A 14,738-nucleotide genomic window follows, 5' to 3' on the forward strand; every position below is an offset into this window, starting at 1 on the left:
ATTGCAATTTTTTAACTATTAACATCTTGTCTAGCACATCAATTTTCTTGTCAACTACCATAAATTGTAATTTAACTTCATTAATATTTACACAAATGTAATTCAAATCCTCTTATTTTGTTAGTCAATCTGTAGTTTAAATGTCTTTAAGTTTGACTGATTGTAGTTGTTTCTATGACTCCAAAAAAGTTGGCTCACGTAAAATTCCAATTACTTTTGTTATTTTTTTAATATTCAGTTCCATTGTTTTTGTGTCACCAGAGAACATATAATGTTCAATTTTCTCAAATACCTCTTTGGGTCATTGACTTGTTTTTAGCAACAGAGATCATGCTGTATGTGATTTTGTCAATGGATCAGGATTGGCTCAACTCCAGAAATAAGTAACAATATAAAAAATAAAATTGCTACTACATTTTACTTTCCTTAAATTTAATAAAACAAACTGCATTTTTACTTCAACTTCTAAAAGGTTCACTTGCTCTGATTTGATGACTATAATGATGATAAATATAATCATTTTTGTAATTTCAATTTATATTTAATTTAAATATTAAAATAACTTTACTAACTTTAAATACAATTTAACTTTTAAATTTTATTTAAAGTTACAAATTTAATTTTAGATAAGAATATTTAAAAAAAATAAAATAATCAAAAAGAAAGCAAAATGGTAAAGTATAACAGATTTCACTTTGATCAGAGAAAAAGTTTCTTTAATAATAATAATCTTTCAGCAGAATATTGAAGTTTGTATTAACTTAAAAACTAAATAAAAATAAATTATTGTTTTTAGTTCTTTATTCTCAAACTAAAATTAAAAGTTGCTTGTAATTACTTGAAAATTGATTTTGAATTTTTATTTTTAAGAACACTTTTACTTTATTTTATTTTTTCATTGGGTTATCGATCTATAAATAACATCGCTAGACCCGATATACTATAAGCTAGTCTATTAGCCATATCTAGCCGAATAGAATTTGGCATTTGGTTGGAGTCTATCTAAAAGTGCTGTAGTTTGGCTGGCATCAATCAATTAGTTTGGTTGGCATCAATCTAAAAGTGGCAAAGAACATTTTCTTTAGATTTTCTAAAAAAGATTCTTTTTAAATACAAACATTTGTGTGGGAAGAACTAAAAATACATAATAGCCTTAGATTGAGTTCCCAACCTAGTTGCCATCAATTGTATTTTTCAATTGCTTTATCATTGAGGCTGATAAAATAGTTATGGATCATTTAACAGTAAAATTATCTTCTAAAACTAATTTTCTCAATATAGTTTGATAATTTGCAATAAAAAGACTATATTGTGTATCTGGAATAAAATGACAGTTCTAATTTTGTTTTTCTAATTTCAAAAATATTCCAAAGAATTTAAATTCTGAAATTATCTTTTGGAACTTGTTTGTATTTTAACTTATTTAGAACATAGATTTGTTTATTACGAACTGTTTGTTCTATAAGTATCAGTAAAAGGTGATGAGAAATGGCATTTAAAATATTCTTTATAATTAATTACCATTATTAATAATTTCAATATGATTTGTATACATCTGCTGGATGAACTGTTGCATTTGTCTACATCTGTTGAAAACATGTTTTAATTATTTGTCAAATTACTAACTAATGTGTGAAACTAATTTTTATCTAACTTGTTTAGCTTACATGAAGTAGTTATCAACTAATTGTTGATTTATTATTCAGTCATTTGAAAGGTTGTGAATTAATTGAATTTGTATCATTATGCATTGTAATATATATATCCCAACACAATAGTTAAATTTATATTCAGAGACTTCAGCTCCTGTGAAGAAAATATGCAACTTTTCTGAAATAAATTTATTTTATTAAGAATCCTGATTAAATCCAACAGTTTGATTCTGTATTTGGCTTTAACCATAAATAGACTTGTTATACATTAACTTAAATGATTCATTTATTTTATTTTATTTAGTTTTAAAGATTATTAATTTATTGATCTCATTTTTATAGAAACATTATAGAATGTAATATATTAACCTTTTAATGTTATATTAAGATCTAAAAGTAAGTAGTTTATTATTGGTTTTTGTTTTCCAATTTTACTACTAATTGTATTTTTCATTTTTATTTCTTGTTTGAACTGAAGATAAACCAGTAAAATTTGCATGTTGAAGTGGTTTTTATATATTCACCATTTAGCTTCTCTAAATCTTTTAGACTTAAGACTAGACCTTGAGTTTTTCACCATTGGTTTCAGATTGAATGAATTGAATTTTGCTCATTATCATCATCATATTGTGAATTTGACAGTACTCTTAATAGCATGCTACAGAAGATCCTCTTGCTACCATTAGGATGGAGAAATTGAAAAATAAATAATGAAATCAGAATTTATCTTAATTGAAAATTAACGGTGTTCTAAAATTTTCAAAAAATTAAAAATTTGTATTAGTGAAGGAATTAAACAAAACAAAGAACAGGTGTCAAAATTCAAAATAGCTGTATATTCAGCACTTTATCCCAAAGTAACATTTAATTAAGAAAAACTGTCTATCCACATTAAATAAAATTTAACAGTATTAAAACTTTGTGAACTTTAATATATTTAAATTGATATACACAGTTTTTCACTAATTTTTATAATTCAACACATGGTGTTACTTCTGTTCTTACATAAATGTGAACTGTTATATACTGTGAATATTTTAATTACAATTATCCAGTATGTTGAAATTATTATAAAGTTGTCTTGATTTTTTTTTTTCGTGCAAGAACATAAACATTCTTTTTATTTTGATTATAGCATGTAAACATGTCTCTTTTAGGAAGATTTTGTTAAATTGAAACCATACATTTTGCATGTTAATGGAAGCAAAATATGAAATCAGCTATCATTTCAAAATTTTGAATGAAGATACAAAAATAGAAATCATTTTTTCCCCTTTCATTCATCCTTTATTTTTTTTAATCATTTGTTTACATTGCATTTATCAACCATCTAAGCACAATCATGCTGCCTGTGGTTTTTTTAATTATTATTATTATTATTATACTTAGAATTTAGACAGAATAAATATAATATTGTTCTTGTCTGAAATAAACAGTTTAGATTAAGTACACAAAAATTAACAGTTTAATACATTGAAAAATTAGATATAAAGATATATTAATGTTGTGAATGGGTTTATTTTAATAATGTTGTTTTTTTTTGTATTATATATAATATCAAAGCAAGCATTTAAAAATGAAAAATTTATTGATATTTTAAATTTTAATAATCATGTCATATTTCTGAGGGTGAGTGTGTCTGTGTGTGTGTGTATATAACAAACATGATGATTAAAAAAATCATTGTAAGCAAGCAAGTTCATATTTCAGTCATCTATAGTCTTTGTTGCAAGAAATACATGAAATGATGTTCACTAGTTGTATTTAAATATTTCTATTCTTCCTCAGGATTACACAAAATTAAATGATTTTTGTAGAACGAATTCAAAATTTTAAATCTTAATCTGTTGGATTCATAAAGGAATGAATTACAAATGATTAAAAAAATATTTAATGCATTAAATCTGTTCTAAATAAGACATTGATAGTAAATTGAAAAGATATAAAGATTATTTAAGAGGCTATGTTTTTTTTAAATTTAATGTTAGTGCACTATTAAAATAATGCAAATCACAAGATTCCTGGATATAATCCATTTAAAACAGGCAATTGTTTTTATTAAAATTAACAAATGCTCAAGTTCTTACAAATTTTCAAAGGAATTCAGTTTATCGGAGTTTGTTAAAGTATTGCATTTGAAAAGTACTTGGGATATAAACCTTTCAACTTTAAGTGAAGCGTGCAATGCCATAATGTTGTAAATGCCAAAAAACAAACTTTTCAGGAGAGAGAAAAAACACTTTTTCTAATGAACAAACTTTAATCAAATGCTATAAAAATTATTTTAACAATTTACACTTTGGAATAAAACATTGGGTTTAATTTCAAACACCTAAGTATGATGGTAAGGAAACAAAAAAAGTTTAAAAACAGGGTTAGAGCCATAACGTTGTAAATGCCAAAATTGTGCAAGTGCATAAAGTTGTAAATGCCAAAAACAATTGCAATCATAAAATTAATGTTTCTACAGCTGAAAAACAGTTTTGAATACCAAAAACTTACATTTAAATTATTAAACACAATTTACAAATTCAATATCAATTTTAACATTAAAAACTGGCAATAATCTATTAGTGACTGCTTCCTGGCTTCAACAATGTTGGGCCCACAGTTTTGGTACTTGAACTGGGCTATAATCTTTATCAATTGTAATATAATTATAATAAATAAAGGAAAATATAAACAATAAGGTATTAATTTAGTGTAATAAAAGTTAAAATGTATTTAAAAACTTCAAATTTGAAAGATTAATGGAAGTCCGAATATCATTTTGAAATATCAAATAATAAGGTGATACAGGTTAACTATTAATAAACTGGCATTCAGTTATCTGGTTCTGCATAAAAAACTCACTGCATTACAAATTGAAATAACAAAATGATGTAAATGTAAACCGTAACATTTTACGCGCCAAAAGTCACGTGGCTTGCACTTTGTCGCTTAAAACGTTATGGCTTGCACATAAATTCATCTTCAAACTATAGCCACTTAGAGCGCCACTATCACCACAATATTTTTTTGTAGGAAAAAACATTGCATTTAAAATTCATTTCTTCAATAAAACGTATTTTGAGAAAAATGGCATTTACAACCTTATGGCATTGCACGCTTCAAGTGTTTTAGATTTAAGACATTTTAAATGTTGTTAATAAAGTCAGTCTAGATTTAATTGAAATAATTGGTGTTGGAAACTTATAAAAAGAAAAGGTAGACTGATTGCATTTCTGTAATCTATCTACTGTATAATTTATGTTAAAATTGTCTTACATGTTATGAGCTGCCTTTTAGTCTTTAATATCTACATGAATCAATCCTGGGGTTACACCAAAATTGAAATGCTGCCATTTTAATAGGATGTTAATAAATTCTACCCGATTATTTTATGTATTTTGTAATATATGACTAAATGACTATTGGTTAAATTGAGCTTTAAAATTATGCTTTACAGTTATTTTTTTATATAAAAATTTTCAGTTATTTTACTATTAATCAATCTTAACAAAGTAGCTTTAAATTTATATAAGGTGTTAATTATTGAAAAAAAACCTTTTGTTATTATTGGAAAATAGTTTAAATAATTTAATAAAATTTTTATTTATTACAGATTGAATGGCTGACATATTAACAAAGAATTTTTATTACAGCTGCTTTTAAAGTTTCAGTTAAATAGGCTAATCAAAACTCATAAAAGCACTAAATTTTTTTAATCAAATTAATAAATTAATTTTTAAAATAAAATTTAATTGGTGTACTAAATTTCACTGTATTTTTGAAGAGTTTTGCATTTATTATTTATATTATGCTAATCATATCAGTAAATTAATTTATTGCAATGTAGGGGTATATGGTGATGTCTTGCGTGTAAAGATATTATTCAACAAAAAGGACAATGCACTGATACAGATGGCTGAACCACAACAAGCTCAAATTGGTATGTACTGCACATCATCTATAAATAAAATTTTCAATGTTTAATATTGATAATTTGATTTTAAATTTTATTAGCAATGAGTCACTTAGACAAATTGAAAGTTTATGGAAAAGCAATTAGAGTTGCCCAATCCAAACACCAAGTTGTACAAATGCCAAAAGAAGGCCAGCCTGTAAGTTATTTTTGAGTAAAATAAGATTTAGTTTAAAAATTATTTTGATAGACACTATTAAAATTTACAGTAGAAAATTTTTAATAGTGTAATTTTGAGACACCAAAAAAAATCAGTATCTTAAGTTCTTGTAAGATTATGGATGATGTGTTCTTTTTTGAATAAATTTCTTACAAAAGAGAAAAAAACAAGTAATGTGCTTATTATTAAATTATATTAAAAATGTTAAGAAATTTGTGAATAAAAAGGAAATTAATGAATATGTATATGCAGTTTGGGTATGTATATTCATGTATATACAGTGTATTGCATTTGTACATGTTTATTCTGATATCTTGCCTAGAGTAAATAATAATTTCATAATTATGTAACATTTAAGGAAACTTAGGGGAAAAAATCCTAAAATGTTCTAATGACATGACTTCTCATATATCATTAGAGAAGAACTTTCGTTTGAATTTAAATAATGGAAATAGTTTGTTTTGAATTTTTTGAAATAATAAAAATTATATAGAGTTTTCCATACATAAATTGGTAATGGATATATTTGACTCAAATAAGAGAAATGGAGATTTTCTGCTTTTAGACTACTGTACTTCTTCAATGATGAATTTTTGAAATTAAACAATAATTGCTGCTTATATATGTGATGTGAACTTTTTTTATTCTTATTGAAATTTTATTAATAATTTTAAGGGATATTTTTGATGTTAATGTTCCTTTAATTATAATAAATATAACAATAGATACATATTATATGAATATTAAAAAATTTAATGTTTGAATGTAATTTAATGACTTATTTGTATATTAAATTATAGGATGCTGGTTTAACCAAAGATTACACAAATTCACCATTACATAGATTTAAAAAGCCAGGATCTAAAAATTATCAGAACATATATCCACCTTCAGCTACATTACATCTTTCAAACATTCCGTAAGTAGATATAAATTTTGCTGTTAAAATTCATTTTTTCTTATTTGAAATAAAATGTCATTAGTCTGTTAATTTAAAACATTTATCTTAGTATATTGATATCAAAAATAGCTACAACAGATGTCTGTCTAATACTCGTTGTTTTTAAAAAGAAATATAAAAATATCTAGATTATTAAACTGCGAATAGGTTCAGAAACCGAGTTTTTTGTGCACTGTTCTGCAGAAAACTTGCATCACTCCTAAATAAATACAGTTTAACCCGATTATAACGTTATCAGTAACGACAACCTTACTATAATGTCAAATTTTTGTCAGTTTTATGATTTTACTATACTAGATAATGTTAAAAAAACCCCACTTGCAATGACATAACATAATTTGTCGTTAAAATAGGGTGCTATTTTAACGTCAAATTTGAAGCACTCCCAAATTACAAAATTAGATTACAAATTTTATTTAACAAAGAAAATACTACATGTTCAGAGTCAGAGTCCACTTCCTAAAATGACTGTGGTTGGTAATTCCCCATCTGACTTTGGTGGGGTGAGATTTGCCACACTTTTTTAAACAATGTGACGATCGGTTATTATCAGTTATTATGTACTCATTTTTAAATTACTTTATGCTAAACTGTTAACTATTCTGTTATTTTTAATATAACATATTATATCAAATACAGTAGAGCATCGGTTATCCAACCCCCGATCAACCGTCACATCGGTTAACCGATCGCGTTCTAGTCGGCAAATTCAAATGTCTGCTAGTGATGTGGTGCTACAATATTTAGCTATGCCTTGGCTACTTTAATATTATTTTTGTTAAATTTTTGCGTGTTTTAGCTGGTAACACTGGCTCAACCATGAAAGGGAGGCCAGTATTTATTTTGTGCAAAATGAAGAAATAATTTTCAATGATACAATAGCAACGATTATTATTTTTAAAAAAAATTCTTAGGCTTAACATCGATGATAATTCAATGTGAAGTAGGTTAATAGCAATATACTAATTGCATAGGATATACTAATGTATTATACTAAAAATGTATTTTTTCATACTTTTCGGTTATCCGTTTTTTCAGTTATCCGACCAACCCCAGTCACCAACTGAGTCGGATAATCGATGCTCTACTGTAGTTTATAAAGAAATAATTGAACCATATTTAATTGGCATACAGTAGTTTAACCTTTTGTTGCCTTTTGATTTGATATTATTCTCAAAACCGGAAGTTCTGCCATTATTGAAACTTAAGACAGATAGAAATTTCTTAATTAAAAATTTCAAAAATTACCTTTTATATGTCGATTTAAACTTAGACATAATAGTGTAAATAATGTCGATTTAAACATGTAATTTGCATTTCTATACATACAATAATAAAATATTATCATCATAATAGATACAGTATACTGTATTACCAATAAGAAATAATTTTATGGTAATACATACAATGTTAAATTAGAATGGATTTTATAATAGATTCTTGAACACACTTGGTAGTTTTTATGTGACTGAAATTATAACCCCACAGATAACGACACTTGGTTATAACATCAAAAAATTGCCGGTTCCATGGATGACATTATAAATGGATTAAACTGTGTAATTATTTCTGTTCTTTCAATTTATCTAGAAGATATTATTTTAGATTAAAAATAAAAATGGGAGTTTTAAGTTTTCTGGCAAATTTAATTTTATTTTGCTTTTTGTTTTTTAGTTTTGTGTAAGGTTATGCTATATAGTATTACTAAATGAATATAAATAAATAAAGTGATGGGCAAAATTATCTTAAACTTTAGAAAGTTTATATTTTGTTAGACAGACTAGCATTTAATAAATAAACAGTTGGTTTTCAAACAGTTTTCTGAAATTATTATATACAGAAGGAAGATTTATGAGAATTTTTATCAGCATTCAAGATTCAAGAGCAAGTTGAGGTGTTTAGTAATATCAGAGTATGGAAAGTGGCACAGAAAATGAACCAAAGAGGATTATAGACATGGGCATTTGTATATTTGTCTTCGGTTGTTTTAAGAAAAATTGTGACAGTAGATGAATATATCTGTATTAAACAAAGAATTTTTTACATTCTCTAAAGATGCACTTAGTGATTTTAGACAAAGGAAATGATGTTTGATTAGTTTGTAGTTACAAGTTAAAATTAACAGATAACCCATAATCTGTGTTATTTCATTTGATACATTTTTGAATCAAAATTAAAATCTTTTTATTTAGATGTTTATTTTTAGAATAAGTTATTGTATTGTGAGCACAACCTTATTTACTTTTTAAAAATTTCTGTATGGTTTTACACAGATCAAGTGTTGATGAAGATCACATTAGAGATGCTTTTGCTGAAACAGGAGGAACAGTTGTTGCATTCAAATTCTTCCCGTAAGTTCTAATTCGCAGTGTTCTTACATTCAAATTTTTAAGTTAATTTTTATGGCTTGGTTTGGAAGGTGAAATATTGTACATATTTTATAAGATGTTACATATGTTGGAGTTTGCTTTTTCTGAATAGTAAAAAAATAACAAGTTGATTTTTTTTTTTTAAATTTTTATTGTAATTTTAGAGTATAAAAATATAGCTGAGCAAGCTTTCAAGCCAAATTGTTATTTAAAATCTTGATAAAATTAAATGAATTGATTTATTATTAATATGTTCTATTGAATTATTTAAAATATATAATTAAACCTTAATTGAAATCTTATTTTTAAACTCTCAATTAAAAATTAATAGAGTTTATCAAAATATTGAAAAACATATTTATTATAATAAATACAGTTAAACTTAGTGTAATCAGCATGATTTTTGTGAGGAAATCTTTATTCTGATTTTAGTTAAGACATATTTTCATGTAAATATTCATGGTTATAATGAGTTTACTTCATAGAATATTGCAAAAGTTTTTAATTTTTTGAAGTAATTAATGAGTGGGAAAACCATTATCACCTAAATTGGATGTCCAGTCTGCGGGTTGCACTGCGGCCCACTTAATATTTTTATGCAGCCCACTGTACCCTATATTTTTTTAGTTATATTTTTATTCATTTTGGTAAAGTATATTGTAAAACTTATTCATGTTTCACTGTATACACTTTCATGTCATAATGACCTAATTAGTGTTAGAAAACTTTTTTTCTAGAGAACTGTTATGCATGTATTCTAGAGTACGTACTGTTGTGAACAATTCTTTTCATGCATGAAAAACATCAAAACTGCCAAAAGAAATAGGTTGAGTGATTCCCATTTAACTAACATTCTTAGAATTAAGACTAGTACCATAAAAGCAGATATTAACAATATTATAAAAGGAATGCAATGTCAAAAATTGCATTAAATTTATTTTTATTTTGTGCAAATAATTTTTTTTTACTGTCAATAATACAGTAGTTTTTGTAATAATATATATTTGTTATTAAAATTTGATATTAACATTTTGAGCTTTTTAAAAGCATATATTTATATAAAGTGCCTTTGTGGCCTGCCTAAATATACCTAAATTTCTAATTTGGCCCATTAGGAAAAAGGTTGGACAACCCTGACTTAAGTGAAGTGTCTGCTGGGTTGTCAAAACTATGTTAAAAGTGTTTTATGAATCATTTTTACATTTACACTTCAGTTTCAGTCCTTTTTCCATTATAAACATGTTATCTAACAAAAAAGAAATGCTTTTCAATTTGTAAAAAAAAAAATTGAAATTAACTGACAGAGTGCAGATTAAGGAAGATTGAATTTTTACATGATTCCACTATCATTTTTGATACTATGAACATTGTGGAAGATCAAGGATGTCTATTTAAAATCACTGGAATATAACATCCCAGTAGAAATTTAGAAAATGTATTTTTCAGGTATTGACAAATTATTAATACAATGATTTAGAGTTCAAAGAAGTAACACATTTTCAATTAATGGGCCAATATTAAAAGCAAAAACTGCAAAGTTTGCTAAGAAGTTTAGACTTCAAGATTTTGTTTGCAACAATGGATGGCTCAATTGTTCTAAAAACAGATAAAATATTTTCCTATGTATAATACTGTATCAATAAAGTAAGTGTTTTTTAAGAAGAAGAGTAAATAACACAACATTTCAAATAATGATAAATGAGTTAGAAAGTTTCTTTGTAGCATTTTAAGATTTTATTTTATTGGTGTGACTAAAGAAGCTTAAACACAAAAATGTTACATGTAGTCATAAACTCTGATTTGCTTATAGTCATAAGATATTTGGTGATTTATAAATCGGCTGAAAATGTTAGTTATAATTTTGAAAAAGTAAAAGCTATATATTGGATTGTTGCAAAGATTCTTTTAATTATTATATTAAAATTCAGTAGTAAATTGACATTTTTTCCTTAAATATAATATCAAATTTCAGAAAATTAAATAATTTAATGCAGAACAAAACACACATAATTTGGAGTGATGTTTTTATAAGGAACATGTTTAGGTTCTAGATCATAAATAATTTTAAAATACAACAGTACAGAACATATGCATATGGTAGAAGAAAGATAAATATTATGTTTCTTTTATTATGTGCATATTTTCCTTGGATGAATGATTACTTGAAAGTGTATTTAGCTGGCTGAAAATGTATTTAATATAAAAAGTTTATTGCTGGCTACAAGAGTTTCATTTAGAATTGTTCATAGAATCTTTTTTAGAGATTTTTGTAAATGTGTATTTAATTTACAACAATTTTAATGGACCTAAATCTTTAAAAAATAATTAACATTTTTCATTATAGAAAAGACAAGAAAATGGCTCTTATTCAGATGGATTCAGTAGAAGAAGCAGTATCAGCTTTAATTGTAAGTTGAAATTTAAAAAATTTATTTGTATTTTATTTTATTGTACTAAAACTTTTCTTTTTATTTATTAGCAAATGCACAATTATCAGTTGAGTGATTCAAGTCATCTAAGAGTTTCTTTCTCCAAGTCAACAATCTGAGCTTGCAACTAGGAATTCCAGCCGACTTTTGTCGACTGCCTTGGTCTGTGATACACAGAGAGCCAGAAGAATTAACATATTGCTGATTTTGATAGAAATTAAATATTTACTAAAGAAACAAAACCTGAGAAGCAAAGTGTATCTGACAATTTCCAGTTTTCTGAACGAGCACACCACAGTGCAACATACCGTCTACTGTCAATTATAAACAAGACAATTCTGTCACAATAGAGAGATTAATACTCTATGGTTTTATACACCATATTTTTCTCTTCCTCATTAATATTTGTCTAGATGAATATTTTCCAGATAGTAGTGTGCAAGAGCTTGCTTTGTATCACAAACTGAGGAGACCCCTAATTCGTGTTGGTGACAAAAATAGGGGAATTGTTGTATTGTCTTTTATAAAGTATAAAAATGACCTGTATTTTTGCAAGCTTTTTGGTCTTTTCTTAATGGCACAAGCGATGGTGACATTTTGAAAAAATTCCATGTTTGTAATCTATTTTTGCATATTATATCCAAGTATATTCCTCTACCTGTTAATGTCGCCTATCGTGTTTTTACCAGTAGCATTTAAATCTTACTTTTGTTATTTGTATAAATAATAATTATCCTATACTTCAGTTTAATGCAAAATATTGCTTGTATTTTTGTCACCATGTTCATCAATTGGCCAGTCTGCCAAGTGATTGGAAAAGGTAAATTGGCAGCCAGTATATACCTCTTACCAATTGTGAATTATTTTTCTTACCTATTCTAGACTATGTACAAGGAAATGTTTCATAGATCCTTCAAAAAGCAAAATTTAATCACAATTTGTGTACTTCAATGTGTTTAAATGTCGTGTTGCAAATTTTAAAGTCATTCTTTGACTTGACGAAAACATCTGTGGAATACCACTTGTTCTTTTTGATATCATGTTATTCTAACAGTTTTTTATGTATACATCAATATATGTAATAATGCTTTTTAAGTTTGACACACTTTCTCCTGTCAGGTATGGTTAGTCTACAAAAGGGAATTCTTCCTTGTGCATATTAATATTTAGAATTAAATTTTAGTACATTCATTTATCATTGCATATCTTGACAACCATACCTGTTAGTAGAAATGCACTACTAAGAACGTATTGATAAACCAACATTTGATGTCTAATGGACCATTTTCAAGATTATTTTTGTCTCTACACTACTATTACCATTCCTTGTTAAGATTTGTAATCACCATTTATGTCTTGATTTATGTATATTTGTAATCCCGCCTCTTTATATATTAGATGCTTTCATCATGGCATATAGGGTGTGTCTTTATATACCCATGCCATATTGTAAATTGTGCCTTGGTTATAAGAGAGTTCCAGTTATACACAACTAATCTTGGGAATTCAATTTTTGTTTCTAAAATGGGGTTGTCTACCATATTGAACTTCATATCAACTTATGGCTCAAGTTACAAAATATTCCCATCCCCAATTGTTAAGAGCCATGAGTTGATTCTTGTCAGTTTTTCTTTTTTTTGTCAAGCAAAGAAATTGACTTTTTGCACCATACTGGATCAATTCATATCATGCCTGCTAGAAAATAGATTAAGATGAGAGATCTTCAAACTCAAGCTGTGCCTTCTAAAAGGGGTGCCTATATTGTTGTAGCACCCAAAAATCCCTCACACACAAAAAAAAAGAAAACCTATGACAAGAAAACTTTGGAGATTTTTTTAAAATTGTAATATCATTGTCATACAAACATAATAAAGTTTTTTAATGTTAACTGCACTGCTGCCAAAGCAGGAGATATTTCAAAACCTGCAGAATTATTCTTTTGTAATAATATGAAAAAAAAAATCTCTAAAATTGAAAAAGTAAATAAATAAATGGAATCAATGAATTCTATCTTTCATTAAAGAATTTTAAATTTAATAAAAAAAAAAAATTCTCAAGCCCTAAAATTGATTGAATCAAAACTAACTTGCAGAAATATTTTTTTGGGATCAGATGTGGGATCATACAACCAGGAACATTTTATACAAGAGATAGTTTGTGTTAATCTAGTTGACAGATTAAATTGAATAGTTTCTCACCAAATAAATAAATTGCTTTAGTTTTTTATTCTAGTTTTTTTTCTTTAATGAAAGAGAGTTGCATGTAAGTAGTTACAGTAGAAATCTTGTATATTATTGAACATTTCTCCTCTGTTTTATCACCCCTCTTGTATTCTCTCACTACTTGTATCTATTTTCTATATCTATCTATGTAATGCCATGTTTGTTATTAAACAGTAGTCTTTACTTTTTGCCTTTTTTTCTTGAAACATCAATATTCTGTTCAAGTACTATATTTGCTGTCTTTCTTGCACTTCTCTCTCTATGCATCTTAATATAAAACAAATCTTGCTTATTGGATTAATTTGCTTAATAATATGCAGAGTGATAACTAAAATTCTCCAAAAATTTTTAAAGAATTCTAATTAAACTTAAAAATAATAAAATTTTAATGAGAATTTTTAAAGATTCTTATCAAACTTAAAAATTAGATATTTTCAATTTTCATAAAAATTGTTGATATTTCAAAACATTATTTTTTTACAAAACACACGTTCATGCGAATCTTTTAGATATTTTACAAGATGAATTACAAATAATACTACTATTTATATGAGGATATGCTGCTACTTTGCATTGCAATGCTTAGTATTTAAAAAATTATGTGTCTATATTGTTTTTAGTTTTCAAATATTAAATTACAAAAAATTTATTGCTTTAAATTCTTATTTAGGATAGTATACGACAAATCATTATAAATGATTAATCCTGTTTTGTCCCTCAAAGTGAGTTAAGAAACTGAAAAACATTTTAGTCTAAACAGTAAAAAATATCAATTTTTTTTTTTTTTTTTATCAATCACCTGATTGAATAACAAGATATGGATGAAAGTTTAATGAAGTCATACAACTAATTCATCAAAATTTTAAAATTATATTGAATGATGAGAATCACGATAATTGAAGTAATTTCTGATGATAAATTCTCAGCCGAATAGGTCAGAAGATATTTCACTTAAATGGTGGTGTTAAAAATTTACAAATA

General features: G+C 25.9%; 1 protein-coding gene across 3 annotated transcripts in view; it reads left to right on the forward strand.

Moving 5' to 3' along the window:
* The window catches only part of LOC136982800 (polypyrimidine tract-binding protein 1-like), a 92,234-nt gene extending 78,698 nt beyond the window's left edge, over positions 1-13,536 (forward strand). For all 3 annotated transcript variants that reach the window (XM_067279321.1, XM_067279322.1, XM_067279323.1), the window contains 6 exons: positions 5,491-5,583; positions 5,658-5,755; positions 6,577-6,695; positions 9,011-9,088; positions 11,451-11,514; positions 11,586-13,536. In XM_067279321.1, coding sequence (XP_067135422.1) covers positions 5,491-5,583; positions 5,658-5,755; positions 6,577-6,695; positions 9,011-9,088; positions 11,451-11,514; positions 11,586-11,654 — 521 coding nt within the window. In that variant the 3' untranslated portion in view covers positions 11,655-13,536. The remainder of the gene's footprint in view (positions 1-5,490; positions 5,584-5,657; positions 5,756-6,576; positions 6,696-9,010; positions 9,089-11,450; positions 11,515-11,585) is intronic.
* The last annotated feature ends 1,202 nt before the right edge of the window (positions 13,537-14,738 follow it).

The sequence above is a fragment of the Centruroides vittatus genome, unplaced genomic scaffold, assembly GCF_030686945.1.
Source record: "Centruroides vittatus isolate TY-2023 unplaced genomic scaffold, ASM3068694v2 contig_863, whole genome shotgun sequence".
In the NCBI taxonomy this organism is placed as follows: Eukaryota; Metazoa; Arthropoda; class Arachnida; order Scorpiones; family Buthidae; genus Centruroides; species Centruroides vittatus.